Source organism: Ruditapes philippinarum, unplaced genomic scaffold, assembly GCF_026571515.1.
Source record: "Ruditapes philippinarum isolate M1 unplaced genomic scaffold, ASM2657151v2 ctg3816_1_1_1_1, whole genome shotgun sequence".
Lineage (NCBI taxonomy): Eukaryota > Metazoa > Mollusca > Bivalvia > Venerida > Veneridae > Ruditapes > Ruditapes philippinarum.
In genome coordinates this window covers 153,828-174,386 of record NW_026860751.1, presented here as the reverse complement: position 1 = coordinate 174,386, position 20,559 = coordinate 153,828, and the positions used below count along the sequence as shown (strand labels likewise).

General features: G+C 33.8%; 2 protein-coding genes across 2 annotated transcripts; both read left to right on the top strand.

The window, feature by feature from the left end:
• Nucleotides 1-969: 969 nt before the first annotated feature.
• On the top strand, nucleotides 970-10,840 carry LOC132713275 (uncharacterized; the record flags this gene model as incomplete). Its single annotated transcript, XM_060695790.1, is given in 13 exon segments — nucleotides 970-1,068; nucleotides 1,592-1,686; nucleotides 2,454-2,525; nucleotides 3,127-3,238; nucleotides 4,293-4,486; nucleotides 5,165-5,303; nucleotides 5,543-5,649; nucleotides 6,551-6,821; nucleotides 8,022-8,237; nucleotides 8,388-8,507; nucleotides 9,228-9,286; nucleotides 10,080-10,358; nucleotides 10,670-10,840. Coding segments are annotated over 13 exon segments (1,934 nt in total), but the record flags the coding sequence as incomplete, so codon positions are not given.
• Nucleotides 10,841-13,749: 2,909 nt separating this feature from the next.
• Nucleotides 13,750-19,308, top strand: LOC132713269 (uncharacterized). Its single transcript, XM_060695784.1, has 4 exons — nucleotides 13,750-14,358; nucleotides 16,088-16,492; nucleotides 16,780-17,038; nucleotides 17,306-19,308. The coding sequence occupies exons 1-4, from the start codon at nucleotides 14,302-14,304 to the stop codon at nucleotides 18,487-18,489; spliced, it is 1,905 nt and encodes a 634-aa protein (XP_060551767.1). The 5' UTR covers nucleotides 13,750-14,301; the 3' UTR covers nucleotides 18,490-19,308.
• Nucleotides 19,309-20,559: the final 1,251 nt, after the last annotated feature.

Below are 20,559 nucleotides of genomic sequence, written 5' to 3'. Positions count from 1 at the left end.
AACCCCGCGATTCATTGTAATCGATTATCATTAATGCTTTTAATTACCCGGTTTCTTATTCTGTCATATCGTCACCGGCTAACTTCAGTTTACTTTAATAGGAGTTAACTCGATATCGCACTAAGATGACGACATGTTTTAACATAAAACATTGAACATTGTACTGTTCTGTTTTCGCCCCATAAAAAGTAATGTACATCTTTATTTATAATTTCAGGTAACGCACTGACGTGTCTGAATTGTGATGCTGTAGCAAACCCTCGATTGTGTACACATGTCACAGAGTGTTTTGCTGGAGAGGTAGTTTGTTTTTAAACTGACCACTAAAAATCAAAACTTATTTTTTATGAAAACTAGTTACTACTGTACAGTAAGTATAGTTGTAGTAAGTCCGATTCCGAAAATAATAATAACAACAACAACAACAACAACAATAATAATAATAATAGATAATAATAATAATATAATAATAATAATAATAATAATAATAATGATAATAAAATTATGAGGGTATGTGTGTTTTTTTTTCTCTATGATTACCCTTTAAGAAGATTAAAACCAGTTCTGTTTACGTACTGTTACAAAAATGTGGATGAAATTTATTATCAGTTGTTTAAAATAAAAATTAATGTGTTCTTTAAAACAAGTTAAAAAAAATGATTTTTTTCTCTCTTTTAAAAAACCATTTTAGTAAATCAAGTTAAAACGCTTTTGAGGAAATTGCCATATTTTGAGCCAATTAGAAAAACCCCTAAAATCATGCCATCCCGTTCAAAATTGCATTGTTCACTTTTTGGGGCGATTGTTTTACTTTTCAAAAAAAATTTTGTTTTTCTCAAAAATTTTAGCAAAGAAAATTAAAAAATGCGTTTGGGGATCATTTGACGTGTACTGTTACTAAATTCAGAATTACGAACCTTTTTCCGAAATATTAGAAAAATGCCGTATTGTCTTTACAGACGTGTGGTAATCATGTACCAAACCCTACCTCTGACGGACAATATTTCTCGTGCAATCAGTGTTGTGACAGCGGAGACCTGTGTAATGTGTATGGATGTAACAGCATTGGTCAGTTAATCAAATTTTACATTACCTGCAACATGTTTAATCTGTATTGTGTACATTATTTCTTTCCCAAACCTTCAATTCCACCGAGCCCAATGGTTTTAACCAAATTAGGTGGAGTGTAGCAGTATCGGTAATATATAATATGTAATTTTAAATCTGCGGTGCCTTTTAACATATGGAAAGGGTAGACAGCAAAGCCTATATATACCGCAAAAACTGTTTAAAAAATCTCCATGATTTAGTCACGGATCTATATCATTATGTTATATATGTATCGAATTTACTTTGATTTAGTGTAATAACTTAACTATGACTGAAAATGAAGATTATATTCTAAGTCGTTAATGATAATTTACTTGTGCGAGCTTTCGATGTAACGATTGGACACGGTGATTTTTCATTCGCGTTGCCTTCAACACCATGGTCCTCAGTAGTTGTAACTTTAAAGCCTTTAAATAAAAAATTAGGTAAAGCTATTCAACATAAATGTACTTCAAAATAACATTTCCCCCACATTATAAAGGTTTTCCAGTAAACCGAGGGCCAATATGTTATAGCTGTGAAGCGTTACCTAAGGGCCATCCTTGTCACAGAATAGCTCATTGTGAATCTCACGAAGTAAGTATTAAATGTTTCATTTTTTCAAAATTTAAGTTTTTTTCCAAATATAAGTGTTATGCATACTTAATTGTCAGTGAGAGATATTTATTGATAGACTGACAATGCAAAGTCTTCCAGAATGTTTGAGTGCAGTTTACATAGCTTGGTACGTATGAGTGATCTGTAATAGAACCGTTCTTATTTGCGTCTATAGATAACAAAGAGATCACCCATAGTCAAACCATTCTGAAGGCTTTAAATTGTCAGTCAAACGATAAATACCTTTCACTGACAATTCAGTTAGCATAACGCACAGTTAATATGTAAATAAGGGGCGACGAAGGGGTAATTGTAGATGTTTTAGACGTTTTTTTTAAGAGCCTCACTACCTACTTTTCGCAGATCTATACCAGATAGACTTGTTGTTTAAAATTTAATGAAAGGCCAAATAAGCACAATTGAAGTCATATATTTGCGAAATAGATTGCCAGAAAATTTCAAATTTAGGCATTCTCATTGGGCAAACACTAAATCTGTTTCTGCAAAATATGTCTCTCAAGTACATGTACATGTATATATTTTGTGAAGATATACCGGGGATTAGTCCGTAGGATATGATAATAACCCATAAGGCAAATTAATTGTTGAAAATTTGTACTTATGTTCATCATCAATTTAGTAGACTTAATTTGAGAAGAATGAGTGCATGTTTTAACTCTTTACACAATGACACAGGTATCATGCTAAATGTCAAATATGCTTTTATCTTATAATCTACTTTGCAGGTTTGTTTTAATGACGCTCAACTTGAGTTTCAAACTGACATTTTACACACAAGTGGGTGCCGTTCAAGGCACGTAAGTACCATATTCCTGACGTTTTTCTTTTCTAAAACGTCTAGTTAAAGAGATGGTATGGTTTTATTGCAATTTACCGTATCACAAAAAGTGACATTACCAGTTTGTAGTTTCTAAAATCTTATTTCTTAAGTTCCGCAGTCCGGGCAAAAGTACAGATATTCAAGATGGCCGCCAATATGGCTGCCAAAAACAACAACAACAACAAAAACATATTATAGTTTTCGATTCTTTACTTCTTACTTTGAAATTATGTAATTTCAAATGTTAATGGCACAATATCAAACTGTATATGACTTGTTTGTGTAACAATAATGTAAAATTGACGATTTTGATTAGTCAATCCGGTGTACATTTGCTACGTCGATACGCCGCTTTTCATTGGATAATCGTGACGTTTATAAAATATAAACAGTACGGTTGGTATACAAGTCTGCTCACCTATATGGTCTCTATCCGGGTAAACAAACCCAAACGCACAAAAGGAACAATTCCGTTTACTAAGTGTTATTTTATTATCAAAGAAAACAATGGCGCAATGTTTTCAAGTCTTTATGAGGATTTTTATCTACGAGGATTTAATCAGATATTTAATTTCCAGCATTGTGCCAGTGAAACAATTGATCCTGAGATATTTGTAGGTAGAAGAACGACAAGTGTTTGTACAGACTGTTGTAGAGGTGATCTGTGTAATGTACAATGTAGCCGTACAAGTAAGTCAACATGTTTTACCGCCATTATGTCACCGGTTTTGTTCGTTTATTCGTCAAATATGGCGGCATTTCAGTGAAAACCACAGTTGCCCATTTGTGCTTTTTTTACTCACACCAGGGGGACATATGAGGACAAACATAGATCGTTTGTAAACTACCTAGATACCATCCCCACATGAAATAATCTTGTCAGCGATGGGATTCGAATCCTAAGCGACGAGGAGCAAGTGAATAAATAGTCTGAAATATTAAAACTGACTGACATCAATGTCCTAAAATTTGTAATGTTCGGTAGTTGATTACTTGTATTTGTATCTAAAACTTTAATTTCAAGGCAATGGTTATCTCCTCTTTGATACGAGAGGAGTCTTGAAACATTGGCATTAGATGTGTACTTGTTTTATTACATCCTTTTACGAAATTTATAGTTTTCTAATGTTTTACTTTCTTACCATATCTCTTTAATGTTATAGAAAATGAAAACGAATTTATAAATTATCAAACGATTTTCCTACCGAAAAGAAGAATTTATTTTCTACACGAGCAAGGAACATCTTCCGCCCTAGTGGTTAATCATATTGCAACTTGAATATAAGGATTTGGTTTGTTTATCAATTTCTGAAGCAAAGCTGTTTGGTGGTGGTTTTATGTAAATAACCTTCCGGATCACGGCAATAATCCACTTTGAATTTCACGGCCACCGCATCGTTCCCGGGCAAGCTTTGAAGCAGTTTATCAGTACTAGATGCTTACCCTTTTCGCAAAGAGCAGAGCGCTAGGTACAGTGTGAATGACCGTTGAAAGGATTTCATCTGTGGCAACGAAAGTGATTTGTATCGTCTGGGAATCGAACCCGGTCTCGTCCGATTCACTAAGCTAACTGACGGTGCCAAGAAGTATTTTCATTGAATACCATTTTATGTTATATTGTTATTATAATTTTTCTCGTGGCCACGAGTTAACTTTTTTTCTTGTTATTATCTTATGATGATAAATTCTTTAAATAATTTTTCCGCGTATCCCAGAAACATTATATTATGTTGTGAACCAACAGGTTTGTGTGCCGATGATCCATCTTGTACATTTTTGAAAGTGAATTATGACGTGTGTAACACGCCTGAAATCGCAAGTCAGTTCTGTAAGAAAACTTGTAACTTATGCGCACCTTCCGGTATGACGTCATGCATGAATACAAGACTGGACTGCGCAGATATTGCAGCGACAGTCAATATGTGCGGATCTAAACAAGTAAGTTTTCTTTGTTAATTTGTATCTATGCTGAACAATTCAATCACTGTCTAGTATGAAGATGCTAGACAGTATGAAGCTGCTAAGCACAGACAACCATGTGTTACAAGACCAATCAAGGAGTCGGGCCAGAGCAATATCTCAATTTGAAAAATGGTGACCAAAGTCTACGAGATTAACGAAGAAACGACTCTTTCGTACTTTTATTGTTTGAAGTTGTCGTGTGCATTGTTAATTATATCAATATATTTCATTGCAATATGTGCGTTGAATATACTTGAAAAAGTAACATTTATTCCAGATTATTTACTAGTATATTGAATCACAAAGGCTTCATAATAATTTGCATACATATAATCAGGAAATTACAGATTTAAATAACAAATATATTAATTTATTATATTCATACGGTTTCTCTTTACAAACAACAACAACACCCACAACAACAACATCAACAACAACAAAATTCTTTTTCCAGGATGCCTCCTGAGGTATTCTTTCACCAGTATAACTGCAGAATTGGCGCCATATGAAATTAAACCAAAAATTATAAGTTTTAACAAAAAAAATATCAATGATAGCCAAAATAATGATGATAATAATTGTGATTTTGGCGCGTATGAATCCTAAAAATGATGGAGAAGTAGAAATTTGCCATTTTTTTGTTTCTATTGAAAGGATGCAGTGAAGTACGGTTGTACGCAATACTGTGGGTATTGTTCTGGAGCTACAACAGGACCTGCACCTATGGTTAGCACGAAGTACAACAACATTGTACACACCACGTCTACCCCATCGACTGCTTCATATAGCACAAGTATAATTAACTCATTTAAGCTTGATAATGTTTTATTTTATATACGTTTGTTTATGTCGTGGTATATTATAGGACAAACGCGCAATATTTATGACATCAGTCGGATTGCATATGATACATGTATGATGAGCTTGTAATCGATTGTTATTAATTACGGATGACGACGGAATCGGCCGAAAGTGTTCGCTCAAGTTAAGATGCTCAAATCAATGTTGATTTTTTTTCTATATTTCTTAAAGAGACGTATTCTACAAGTACTACGGCATCAACAACAATGAACAAAATGCCAGTACTCCATGTGGGAGATAAGGTGATCAGAGGTCCTGACTGGCACAATGGTGATCAGGTATGTGCGCTCCGTTATATTTCATGCTGCGTGGGGGCCATATAGTTATGTGTCTGCCACTCAGTCAAGGGGTTGTAGGTTCAAATCCAACTCGAGACAAAATCACGATTTCACATATGGCACCAGGACTGACAAGTTGCAGTAAACGGACTCGCAAATTATATTCCATTTTTGAATCTCACTTCAAATTACAATCTGTTTTGGAATTTATAATTCTTACACAGATGTATTAGTTCGTGATGTAAATGGACAGAAATACATGGATGTTTCCAGCTAGTAGTATACGAAGATATCGATGGTTCTGTTTATGTGGAATTCTGCTTATGTGGAATTTTCTTATTTGGAATTCTGCTTATGTGGAAGTTCGTGCTATAAATAATGTAAAGAAGGCACTTTTTTCATACAATATAAAGCTGGAAGCTCGTCTAATAGCCTTAACCCTTCATATATACGCGAAACAACGCACATTCGACCCCCCCCCCCCTTTCTGGCTTTAAATAGTGAAAAAATGTCCTGTTTGGGCCCCAAACCCATGTTTTCGTTTGAAAAATGTTGATAAAAAAGTGAGCACTTTTTCGGCGCCGCCCCCGATCCAAAAGGTACATCAGGGGGTTGCCAGAAGGGGGATGTGCACTCTTCTGTTTGGGGGAGTTGAAGGGGGGCGGCAGCTAAATGTAAATTTAGTTGCCGCTCCCGAACTCGTTTCAATTCAGTATTCAGGGGAGATTACTAGAATCACATTTTGACAAAAAAGAAACAAACATATTTTGTTATGAACATATGAGCTAAATAACGTCATTTTTACTAATAAGTAACAAGTTGACATAGTTTGAAGATAAGTATCGGCATACATTGAGAATGACGAAAGTACATATAATATATCTATTTCCTGTTATTAAAGGATGGCAATAGTACGGGTGTGGTAATAGCTGTCCTAAGCTCGCGTCTAAACGGTTCTGTTGTAGTAAGATGGGACAGAACAAAAAATCAACAGGGTTACTTTTATGGCAGACAAGGGAAATATGAAGTCCAGTTGTTTGCGCGCGCAACACCGGCGCCATTTACCAGCACGAGACCTGTATCCACTGTGTCCGTTATTGGACAGACGACAACTTCGGTTCAGGGGACATCGCAAGTGATGAGCGCAGTGTCATCTACACCGCAGTCAACACGTGAGATCTTATGTCGTACCCTTCGTATGCTTGAATTAAAGCAGCACGCCCCCAGATTCATGTTAATTTTCATGACAAAATTGAAAATATATTTGAATGTGTAATATTGGGAAGTAACCAAAAGGAAGCAATTTACGCATAATCAATGACACAAACCATGTAAATTACCAAAAAGTGGTCAAAATATGCATAAATAGCATTTACTGCGTTAGTATAACGCAGTAGAAATATAGTTGTAAATACTGAAAAATTAGTCATTAATCACACATTACATGTAAAAAATAATTAATTACTTGAATCTTAGAACTTTTTACTTTTTTTTACATCTTAGTACATTTTTCTCAAGTTTGATTTTATTGAAATATTTTTGACTCATCTGGGGGCATGTAGCTTTAAAGATAAATGATATATACATTTATTTATATTCAATATATGTACGCAAAATACTTCATCAATACTTCATCAAACATGGAATGAAGAGCATGCTCTCAAAAATTACAGAAAAATAGTTCCCTATTACAAAATTCATTCACTTCATTCCTAAAGAAAGTAAAATATTGTCACACCATTTAAATATGACTATGTCATCTTTTCTAATAAAAGTAATGTTACGTCATCCAAATTTTACTTTATTTCTTATAAAAGTATATTGCTGTCACATCATTTGAATACGACTTTTTTATTTTTTATATAAGCAGATCATTTTCAAACAAGTTTAATATGACTAAACTAAATTAAAGTATATTCAAATATATTCAAATAATACTTAATTTTTAATGAATAAATTTCTCTCAAATATGACTTGACTTCTAACAAAAAGTAAATACATGTCATTCCGCTAAACATGATATAAAAGTAATCATGATCTGAAATATTTATTTTACTTCTTATAACAGCAGATTACTGTCACACAACCTGAATATTATTTTACCAATTAAATATGACTTAACTTCTTGCAAAAGTGAATAATTTTCACACCAATGAACATGACTACATTTTATATAAAAGTGAATTACCGTCATATAAGCCAAACCCTCTCCCGGCGTCAATCGAACTATAGTACTGCGTTCGTGCGCCGTAAAACTTAACAAAAAATATCACAGTATCATCATAATTTATTTTACTTCTTACAACAGTAGATTACTGTCACACCGCCTGAGTATTACTTCGTTTCTTATAAAAGTTAAAATATTGTTAAAGGATTATTGGTAAAAGGTGATGTAGTTGTACGGGGTCCTGATTGGACATGGAAGGATCAAGATGGTAACACGACAGGTGTGGTTACCGGAAGTTCTCTGCCAGGATGGGTTACAGTGAGATGGGGAAACGGTTTCGAGAACTCGTACAGATACGGGGTTGGAGGGAAATACGATGTTTCGCCTGTAAATAAAGGATACACTTCCGGTACACCATCAGGTACAGTGCGTTATGGTTCATGTAAATTTAAAGGAAAGGAAATCTAAAGCCAGAATAGACCATTAGCAAAGATATATTTATTCTTTATGATTATTCTTTAGGTACCTTGTATTAAACAATTACATGACGTCACATGCTGTTTTATTGCAGGCACTACTACTGGAACTACAATAATGTATAGCACAACAATTGACACCAGTACAAGCACCATCGCAATGGTTACGCCTTCTTCGACAAACCACATTATTTTGTCCACATTTGCACCTATGGGTAATGGTTTTAAGTTGTTGTTGTTGTTGTTATTATTCTTATTTTTAATTACATAATTTGTATCTAATTGCTGTTATGATAAACATTCTAATTTGTTACAGCTGAACACACAGCTTCCATGTTTTAAAAGCCTGTAGTAGTTATAGTTACTTACAGACATTTAAACTTTAATTTTTTATATATCAGTAATCATAGGATATTTTGCACATTTCGCGATTTTAAACGGGTATTTCCGCATTTTTTGCACCTCTGAGCACTTTGTGCTTTGTGCTCAGAGGTGAGCTTTTGTGATGCCAGTGTTACCATCGTCTGTCGTTGACAACAATTTCTTAAAACAACATCTCCTAAACTTCTCGATGGAATTTGACCAACTTCACTTGAATGACCTGGTGGTCCTACCGGTGATTCTCTAAAATGTTATGCCTTAAGCATGTCACAGGAACAGGAACTTTAGACTTTAAAACTACCACAGAAGTTATATAAATCATGACTCAGGGATCAAAATTGACCATGTCCAGGGAGTCACTTTGTTTATAAAGAATTGTATAGAAAAAACAACATTTATGTCTTCTTTTGTAAAATTGCAATGCCTAAATCGTTTGCATGCAGCATTGTCATGTGAACATCTACAAAAGATATATTTCTATTTGATAAACAGCAAGAATAAATACATATCTTGAAACTATTAACATTTGTTTCTTTGTTTTTTTACGTCTGTAGAAGCACTCCATGACGGTGATCGTGTCGTGAGGGGTCCAGACTGGATTTGGGGAAATCAGGTACATGAATTCAAAATATTTTACAATTTCCAAAGTTTGGAGGCTAGTTTGCGAATATGTAACGTTATTGGAAACCTGGCATGTAATTTATTGAAATAGTTTTATATTTTGAAGTGTAACATTAAAGCTAATGACAAGAGCGAGATACATTATGTGCTCATTTTGTTTGAACATTGTCAAACAGCAATTTCATGAGAATCTCGCACTAGAAGACTGTATACAGACGGAAATTATTATTTATTTAGGCGGATACGGCCTTACGGGGCTATGTCGAGTCTCTGATAAAACCTAACCTCAAGCGCCAGATAATCCTTTTTGTAGTTTACTTGTTTTCTTGTACAATACAGTCTAATACTAGTGCATGTATGTCAGATTTTATTTAAGTGAGACCAAATTATCAGGCAATTTTCTGTTTGGAATATTCTCACTAATTTTCCCTGTAGAAGAGTGTCTTAAAAGTGGGCTGGTCTACAATGGGCACGACCAGAAGTATTTGAAATAATGATAAAAAAAAAACAGTAGAAAAGTGTATTTTGGATAGTGTTGTGAAATATCTCTGGAAAACAAAATCTTAATAAGAGTTCTAAAGTGATATAGCTAGTAGTTGATTTACATTCGCCAGCACCGATACATTTCGTTTTCTAGACTTTTGGAAAAGTATTTGAACTGCCACGACATTTTTTTGTGATCCTGGTCAAACAGACGCTTACAAATGATAATTAAACGGAAAGTGGTGAATTTTCACGAAAATAAGCATGATATGCGCTTTTCTTTAATATACAATCTGTTACAGGACGGCGGTGAAACTGGTACCGTAACTTCGGTCGATACAATCGGGTGGGCAACAGTGAAATGGGACAACAACTTTACAAACAGCTATCGCTACGGAGTTCAAAACAAATATGACATACAAAAGGTCGGTTCTCACGCAGCAACGACGCCTCCTCGAACATCCACCATTAGTGACAGGCCTTTAACTACTGCCCCGCCTACAGCTGGGGCAGGTTTAGCCAATGCTCTGTATGTTGGTGGTCGAGTTCAACGTGGTGTGGATTGGAGATATGGTGATCAGGTAATAATTTGTGTTGGTATGATATACTAAAACTATTTTTGAAAACGATAATATATTGTAATTATTCTAATAACTATGAAGTCTGAATCTTCCACTTACAGTTCTGGTGTCCTGAGTTAAAAACATGGTCATGTCGCAAGTACGAATCTCATTAAAACTTCGGGCTTGAACCTCCACCCACTGAGATAAGCGGCATGCAGAATCACACCTTACAATAAGTATTTTACCGTTCCGTTATGCCTAAGACACTTAAAGAGAAGTTTGATCCAGATAATTGCTGTAAAAGTACTGATGTTTTAATATATTTGCAGGATAGTAATGGCTTTGGCACAATCCGCGAACTACCTCCCAAAGTTCCAGAGGGCTGGGTTCAAGTAGAATGGGACAACGGTTATATAAATAATTATAGAGTTGGTGCGGATCAGGCGTATGATGTCATGTTTGTACCCGGCCACAGTATAGACCCATCTTTGCACGGTTAATGACGATTAGCAATAAAAATTAGTAAAATATAAGGAATATTTCTTGCAGGGAAAAAATATTCAATATTTGGGGTTGGATTGGTTCCGTGTAAGCCCTGGGCTTTTTCGAATCTAAAATTTAAAATATGACTGATTTTTTATTTTTTAGGCTTTAAAAATCTGAAGTAAACATATAAGAGTATTAGTTAAATCCCCCATTCATTAAGGCAGGATATTTGCCAATGCACGTGAGATTTTTACATTTATCGTCTGCTTTTATTTTTGGGTTTTTGGGTTACGTCACAAAGACCGTTCAAGCTTATTGGGAGGGGGAAAAACCTATGCCCCTTTTTATTTTTTTCAGACAAAGTTTGAACCTTTCAACCAATCGACCTTAGTTAGCACTTAGGCTGTTCCTCGTCCTTTTACAAATTTGTATTCTTATTTCCCGATGTCACAAGTAAAATTAAACGCAGGGGTTGGGACCTTCCCTCTGTCCCAGGGGCGCCCTGTAAAATGGTGGGTTTTGTTTTGCGCTAAAAATAAGGGGTAGTTTCCCATTTCGCGTATGGGAGCATAAACAAGGAATTTTTTATCTGGTATCCCGCCAAAGGGGCCCCTTAAACAGGGTTTAAAAAAACCTGCAATTGTAGTTTTTTTCCCTTTTTACACGAGGATGGTTTTTTACCTGAAGAATTTTTAGCGAACTAATAATTAACTTAAAAAAATCTTAGCTTTATAATGGTTTCGTAAAGACCGCCTTTTAAATTTTAGAAAATTCCTGTGGCATTATTACACCCCCTGAATCTTTTTTTCGCCAGAAGGGAAAACCAAGGGGAATTTTTCCCCAACTTTAAATCTAAGGTTTTTATGACCCGTAACAGGGTGTTTACAAAAACCCCCATTTAAAATTATATTAAAAAAGCCAGGAGTTAAAATAAATTGATTTATTGATCAATAAATACAAACTGTAAATGACCCGCGACAGAATTACATGAAAATTGCAGACTCGGTTTGATTGAGTCTGTTCATGAGGAATAATGAATAAGTGCAACATCTCTCACGCCCCCTAGCACCGACTCGATGGGTACTCAATTCTCAAGTTTATAGTAAATATATACACTGTACATAAATCACAATGCTGAAATCTAAACATGTACATTTTACTTTCAAACCAGTATATACAGAATCTTTAAATCTAAGACGTGTCTTTGATAGTTCAAAGAAACAAAGCATCTCATATATATGGAAAAAGTCATTAGCGGGAAATTATACATCTATAGAAAAATCACACGAAAAATCGGCATGCGCAGCCGGGACTCGCACAACGGGTCTCTGGATTACTTTAACAACACGTTTCTTTTTTCCTACTTTATTCGTATTTCTAAATTTAACCATACTAGGTGTCTTGTATAGTAGTACTGTTTTATATACTGTTTGTTTGCATAAATCAATATAGCGAGGAGAGATTAAAAAATAAAAATGATAGTATTCTTAAACGTTACATCGCATATATACACATACATAATACATCCACTATTTTTCAATACAATATACATAAAGGATATTGAATGAGTGTAAGTTCAATACTGAATTTATTGCACGAGTTGAATAAAATTATATTATGCGAGCCTTTGGCGAGCATAATATTATTTTTATTCAACAAGTGCAATAAATTCAGTATTGAACTTACAGGAATTTAATATTCTATTTATCACATACCCAAAATAAAGACCGTTTATAGTGAAATAAGAGTCATTTTTGATTGACGCGCCTATAGTATAACGCGTACATTTAGCGCTTCTTTACACTATGTTTGTATAACGCTAATGACGTCACGTCAAAATATATGCACGGCCGTGCAATACCATTTTTACGGAGTCGCAAAATCGGCACGGGTGTGTGATAAAATACAATATCTTTATTTCACTCAAGACATGCACAATATATACATGACAACATGAGGTAAATAATACAATAGATATAAATGTTCCCATGTTGTCTTAAAAATGATTGTGAAAACAATCTTTGCAAATATTTATAGACACCTTGCCGGCTGGCAATTAAATCTATCTTTATATATTTGATAAATATATATAAAGTTATAAACATGTTTTATAATTTTCATTTTACTTACAAGTTATCAAATCATGCATTACAAGAATGCACTGTATATACAGTCATCGATTTTTTGGGTTTTTAACACTATGTTATTATAATAAAAATTCATCAAATTGTTACATAAATTAAAATAATTGGTTTATACAGAATTTATTTTAGTTCGATTGTGAAAGAAGCTATAAGCTGATAGCCACACTTTCGAATCCGTTCCTGGATCCAACCAGTACTGAGTTTTAAAATACTAACTTATATCCGTATAGTTGTGTTTTAGAAAAGAACAAAGTCGTATTAAGTTTTAAATACAAGTATAGCCGTATATTTGTGTGTTTTAGATACGAATAAAGCCGTGTTAAGTTTTAAATACGAATGTAGTCGTATTAAATTTTAAATCAAATTCAGTCGTAAAATTCAATTTTAGATATGAACATAACTGTATTAAGTTTAAAATACGAATATAATGCAATGAGATATAATATTCGTAGGAAGTTTTAAATACGAGTAAAGCCGTATTAAGTTTTTAAATGTGAAATATATTGCAATGAGGTCTGCTAAAAACATGACCATAAAATTCAGAATTTTATATATATTATACTGATACGACATATATGTAAATTAATAATCTATAAATCACCAAATAAAGTCAATATATATTACATAATTATATAACAAGGGGAGAAGGCAAGGTGATCTGATTATTTTTTCATAGAGCCCTACTCTCTGTTTCCGTTCATCAATATTTTCACAAGTTTCTTTTGGTTAATTTACACATTCGGCGGCAGTTAAATGTGCTAATTACCTCCCCTGTTCTGCCCTAAGGTATACTCTGATTGATTAATAATGTACATGATTACCTCAACTCGAGTGTGATAAACAATAGATGTCAAAATCTACTATTCTTATGACAGTGTTCAATCAATCATTTCCATTATTGCTCAAACTTCTCCCCCCGTTGATTGCCTCACCTTTTTTGATTAATTTATTCCCTACCGGACACCCCCGGGCGGATTGATTGATTGATAATGAATGATAGAATATGTTGATAAAGACACATGTAGACAATTTTCGCACAATTCATCGGACATTTATACAGACAACATATGTTATCTAGATTTGGTGACATTTGATAATACATTATATTGGATACAATCAAATGATAGTATATTATCTAGATTTGATAGCGAATTCATGGAGTACAAGTTAAACTAATTCACACTGGGAGTTATATAGCTTTAAACCAACGTACACAATTAAGACAGTTGACTTTTATTTATTTCTACGCGAGGAAAAAACAGTATGAATTTATAATTTTGATTGAAACGAAGCTTTGCACAGAATAGTTTGGACTTGAGACAGTTTAAAAGATGGAAACTCAAAGAAAAATAAAACACGAGGACCGCTTATCTGTTCCAGATGTGAAGGTAACGTCTAAATTGTTATAAACGCGCATTTAAAGCGTCACAAAAGATGTGTTTTATTTCATATAGCATTGTAAATGTGTCGTGTACTATATAGTCTTACATTATACACTGTATATAACACGGTCTATAACTTCGTTAAAAGACTATCTTTCCCCCTCAAAGTTTTATAAATGTTTAGTTAATCAGAAAAAACTGTTTCGTATATATATACGTTTTTGGATTTTTGTTTTTGTCAGGGTCTTTCTATTTGAAAGTTTTTGATGTTGAGAAGTTGAAATATAATTAATCTATTGGCGTGAAACAACTATAAATGAGCTAAAATGTTCAACAGTACAATTATAAATAAATAATTCACTTTTTTGTGCAATTATATATCTTTAGGTAAAGGCTAAACATGAACTCTTAAGTTAGATTATTATCAAATAAGGATAGAATGAATATATACTTATTCCCGAAATGTTCTTTCTTATACGATTTATTAAGTAACAAGAAAAAATATACAACACGCAAGAAAGTCAGCAATGTTTATAACCACTAATACAATCAGAAACAAAACGGTGATTGGTAATTTGCACGACATTATTTTTTTAACACGACACCGGTTGACATTAAGTTGCAGGGACGTCGCAAGTAGCTTAGATTTTGGAGAAAATGTACCCCAACTTGTCTTAATGAATTGATTACTAATGTGATTAATTTATGATGTTCAAAATTGAAGTTATCTGTGGAATGAATGTTACAATGACCTAACTCGTGCATCACGTGGTACCGCACGAGACTCTTAAACATATACCATGGAGCTAAATATAGATCTGGACCTACATTATTATTATTCACTTTATTGAAACATTGTATCGCAGTAAAGTGTCAAATCTTCTTCTCTTTAAGCATGGTTTTTAACATAAAACCCAACGGCTATAAAAATCTATCAAACGTATATAAAATTGTCAAGATCTGTTTTTAGATAAGCGTAGTTTTTCATAATGAAAGCGACAAGACATAATTAATATTCGTATAATTAATGATATAAATGGAAAGCTGTCTTGTACGTTACCTATCAATCACGTGATCTATTATGTACATGTATATACCTTTAATCAAAAGTACATATATGAACCACTCGCGGGCAAGATGACTTTTTTATGGTACTAATTTATTTATATAACTATAGATTTAAATATAATGATTCATTAGTTTTTTTTTTACAAATAGCGCGTTATAATACATCATTCTACTTTATACATTACATCATTTAGACAATATAAGAATATAATATGATGTTTAATAATTTATGAGGCGCAATTGATATAAAAGTCATATTGTGGTGACATATAGGCTGCTTTCACAAACTTTGAAAAACTCCAGCAAATGGTTGAATATTTACTAATTCTAATTTCTCTAATAAACAAGAAGAAGAACAACAACAAAACCAATACATCAACCATGTCAACAAAAATGTAGTCTGCAACCTTTTAAGTCCAGTCATTCTATACTTAATATGGCCAAAGGTAGTAAAAATTGCAAAATAATTTATAAATATATATATATGTTTTTAAGTATTTTTATATGTGTAGAAATAACGTGATCAAGCTTACACTTGTTTTTTCGAATAAATGGCAAAAATATCCGAGTTTGGTAAATCTCAATAAAAGTACGTAGATCTTTTGCACAATTCTTGTTGAATACACTATTGAATTAACGCATCTTTCTTTGTTTTGTTTTTTTCCAGCCGGAATTGGATATGAACCAGTCACAAGTCGATTATAACAGATTATATGGTGATTTATGTAGAAAACTGCTAAGCACACCAGTCGGGGAAATATTCCCAGAAGTTATTACCGGAGGTATGTCAAAGCAGACGATAAGTTCTAGCGGAAATACATCGCCAAACAGCATACATCCGGCGTTCCCAGCGTTCAGTACGATGTCTTCAACACCACTGAGCTACATGCCCGCTATTTACAGTCCCGACCAGCTTCTGATGATGGCAGGAGGGCATCCGCATGGTTTAAATATAGCTGACAGCGGTCTTTCAAATCCTCCGCTTGGTGGCACTTCCAGCAAAAATGGCTTCGTAGAAATGACAAAAAATCCACCCATTAGTCCGGGAAGTGACGTATCGGTTGATAATATGGTAAATCATACATACTAGTAGTACACACGTTTAACCATCATAATATTTGTCAAACTAGATAATATTATTTTACAGGAAAAAATATACATGTATAAAGTTGTAGATTGAAGAAATTAATCAGATTGACTTCTTTTATTGCTCTTTTCGTACACATTTATAACATTACATTATCATGATACGAACACAAAATGAATCAGATGCAAAAATTATCATATGTGTTAAAATACGGAAAGAAATTAACCATTTTATGCTTTAATAATAAATGACGTAATTCCATGTCATTACAGGAAAACGTTGACGTCCAAAAGTTGGTGGATGAGTTCAGAGTGACGTTGGAACGATTTGGCGTGTCACAGCGCTTTGCTGCCCGTTTTATCATGCAAGATACCAGTCAAGGCAATCTGAGCTTTCTCATGGAAAAGGGGCGTAACAAAAAATGGGAAGAGTTGTCCCCTCGCGGAAGGTTACCTTACATCAAAATGAAGGCGTGGTTAGAGAGTAAGGAACAGCAAATGGCGACGTTAGAGATGTTGAAATATTCTCAAGGTATGCGTCATATCGATATGTAACAATTTTCAAAACCACTTTGAATATGAATATAATTATAAAATATCGGATCACTTGTCTCACACTTGACAACCACATTCATATATATATAATTCTTTCATGATTTCTCGTTATGTCAGATGCCAAGTGCTATCAAAACAATAATTTATTGTTTTATAGACCAATTCACTTCAAGACACTTTCCCCTCTCATCATCCCATATCCTGTGTTGTTTGTTTTGTATTTAACTATTTTCTTTCTTTACAGAATCAAAGAAGAACAGTACACGTGAGTCCTACAACAGGCGGGAAAGATTTTCAATGTTCCAGCTAAACGTGCTGTGTCGTTTGTTCGAAGAAAATTCAAATCCACCCATGAACATCCGGAACGCTGTAGCAATGCGTTTGGGCATTCCTCTGGATAGAGTAAACGTTTGGTTCCAGAATCAACGCGCACGAGGATTTCCGGCTCGAAAAGTTCTACAGCAAAGTTTGTATGAAAACGAAGGCGACCCTTATCTTGCAATCGATGTTGAAAATATGAAAGATAAAATCAACGAAGCAAATTTTATTCCGCAAAATCTCCCTGTAAATATGGTGAACATGGACAGTCCGACATACAGGAAAAGTTCCGAACAAGGTTTGTGTAAGAAACCATCACCAAAACCAAATGTTTATGGTTCACCGATTCAGACTGGTTTGATGCCTTCAATAAAGTCAGAACCAAACGAAACCGTACTTCCGCTGGACCTATCGTCATCATCATTTAGCGATAAAAGTCTATCAACAGTAGCTAACAGTCCTTCTGCAATCGCTCAATCCTCGCACAACAGTTCAGAAATTTCAGATTTCGATAGAAATAAAATCACTACACACCAGTTAGAATATCAGACCAATACTGTTGTGAAGAGTGGAACTTCCGGTGCTGCAAAACGAAAACGAGGCTCAAAACCTCAGCAGATCATTCCGATGTACAAAAAGGAAACGTACACAAACAATGACAGTGAAAAATTAAATGAAAGTAAACGAAGAAAAGTTTCAGATGTTGTATCACCCGAATCTAAATACACCTACCTCTTGGATACATCTGATATCGAACCCGACAATCTTTCTCAAAATAGCTACCAGTCAAATGGATACGACTACGTCATCAAAAGTGAAACAAATACGAATGGAAATAGCGTTAATACCAGTCCGGAAAATACGAAATTATATCAGTTTAATGAAAATAGTTTAGGAGAATCGTCACATATTGAGCAAAAACAGTATAAAGAATCAGAAACTAACAGTGGTGCTAATAATTATACAATAAACACAAAGGACTTTAAATCAACCAAAACGGAATCATTGAACCCAAAGTCAATTGAACTATTCAAGGCAATGTGTGCAAGTCTTGCTGTAAAAGACCAACGTAAGAGTGATACAAATCTCAACGAACCAGAATTAGATTAAAATGTTGAACATTACTAAGTCATGATATCATGTTGAAAAATAATCGTGTATAATATATACAGCTAATTACTTATGCATTTTTTGTCTTGTACATGGTACTAATGCATGCTCATTGTGTCGAACTAAATGATGATATTTATTGTCTTGATTTCAGCTTTTAACTATAAAATTTGTTACGTTATTTTATATAAAACGGGTAAATATATTGTCTATTTTACAGTTATTTAAATTTGTATCGATGGATGGTGGTTTCTAATGCGACTTATCCGATAAAAGATTACACTAATATATTTATTTATTCCAAACCTTTTTGTGTTTTGGGAGTTTTAGGCATATACTTACATATTTCGTTTCATTTCTTATTACAAAAAAATGACTATATTTCTGTTCACTTCTTATTACAAATATGGTTGCCATCAAGCGACGTGTCTTCTTATTTAGAGGTAAATATCCCGTTGCATCGACGACGGCTAGCACTGGAGTTTTACCCCAGCCTCTGCTAACCGATTTATCATATACAATATAGGGTAAATATATTTTCAACGTTGCATTGTTTATATGACGTCCACCGCATGATGTCATTTTAACATTTTAAATCATTATTTTTTCGTTAAGACGGTTTATATATATATAGACAACTACGGAAATGTAATGTGTAAGAAGTCTTTATGTAAGCAAATCGTTGATAAAACATGACTTTCTCATTTATCTAAAGTGAAAATAACGTAACCCAATTAGGAGAGGTCACAGTTGGAACCACTGTATTATTTGTATAATGACTAACATTTCTGTGATCATAGATAGTAATAAAATTATTTTTGAAACTAATCGTGTGTTCTGTTGAAAATAAGCTGTCTTGGGGTAGTTTTAATATGTCTTTTGGTCTATGAGGGTATTTTATGATTAGGAAAAAGGGTAAATAAAACTACCCTTACGACCATATTGGTTAAAATATATCTCCAATCAATGCCAATAGCGCAAAATACTGATTGTTATTTGTTTGGTCGTCAGACCAAACAAAAAATGGTAACGAAATTGTCCTCATTTGATGTCCTTATTTGCAAAATCCGACAGTAGTCCAATTTCCTCGAAGCGATAAGTACACTAACGCCGAAAAAATTAAGGGGAGATCACTGCGTAATGATTGTCAAATGACATGCGCATTAATTTTTAAGCCTTCTCAGGAAAGAAAAAATAGTTCCCGATTGGTCGAAGATTTCTAATATCATATTACTTTTAAGTATACCATTACTACGAAAAGGTCACCTAGTCGCCGTAACGCTACGGAGCTTTACTAGGACACGCTGTGGAACAACCACAGTGTCGAGTTCTGTAACAATAAAAGCTATTTTGCTACTCTTTACACATTGTGCATTTAGAAAATTGTTAACATTCTTCATATACCTTACATACATTCTTAAATAACTAACATTTAAACTTGGACACTCCAATTTTCAAAATTTTTGCAAAATAACAGTGATTGTCGGCCATTTTGTCGAAAACGAAAGTACAAAACATACACCTTACTGTTTCGCTGTTATGGTCCCCTACAACTACGTTCGCTGAACAATAGACAACAGTAATCAATAAATTGATGGTTACCGTTGTCTACTGTTCCCTGCACGTAGTCGTAGGAAACAAGCTAGGAGAGCGGAACAGTACGATGTATGTTTTGTACTTTCGTTTTTGACAAAATGGCCGACCATCAACGGAATTATGCAAGATTTTTACAAATTGGAGTGTCCGAGTTAAAATGTAAGTTATCTAACATTGCATGTAAGGTAGATGAAAAATGTTAACAATTTCCTAAATGCATGATGTGTAAAGAGTAGCATAAAAGCTGTTATTGTTACAGAACTCGACATTGTGGTTATTCCACAGCGTGTCCTAGTAAAGCTCCATAGCGTTACGGCGAGTAGGTGACCTTTTCGTAGAAATATTATATAGGAAAAAAAAAAATTTTATTTTTTTTTCTTAACCCAAAATTGTTATTTTTATTTTTTTTTTATTTTCAATTTTTTTTATATGGGCACAACGACTGGACGAGCACCTGTGATATCAAAGTGAAGA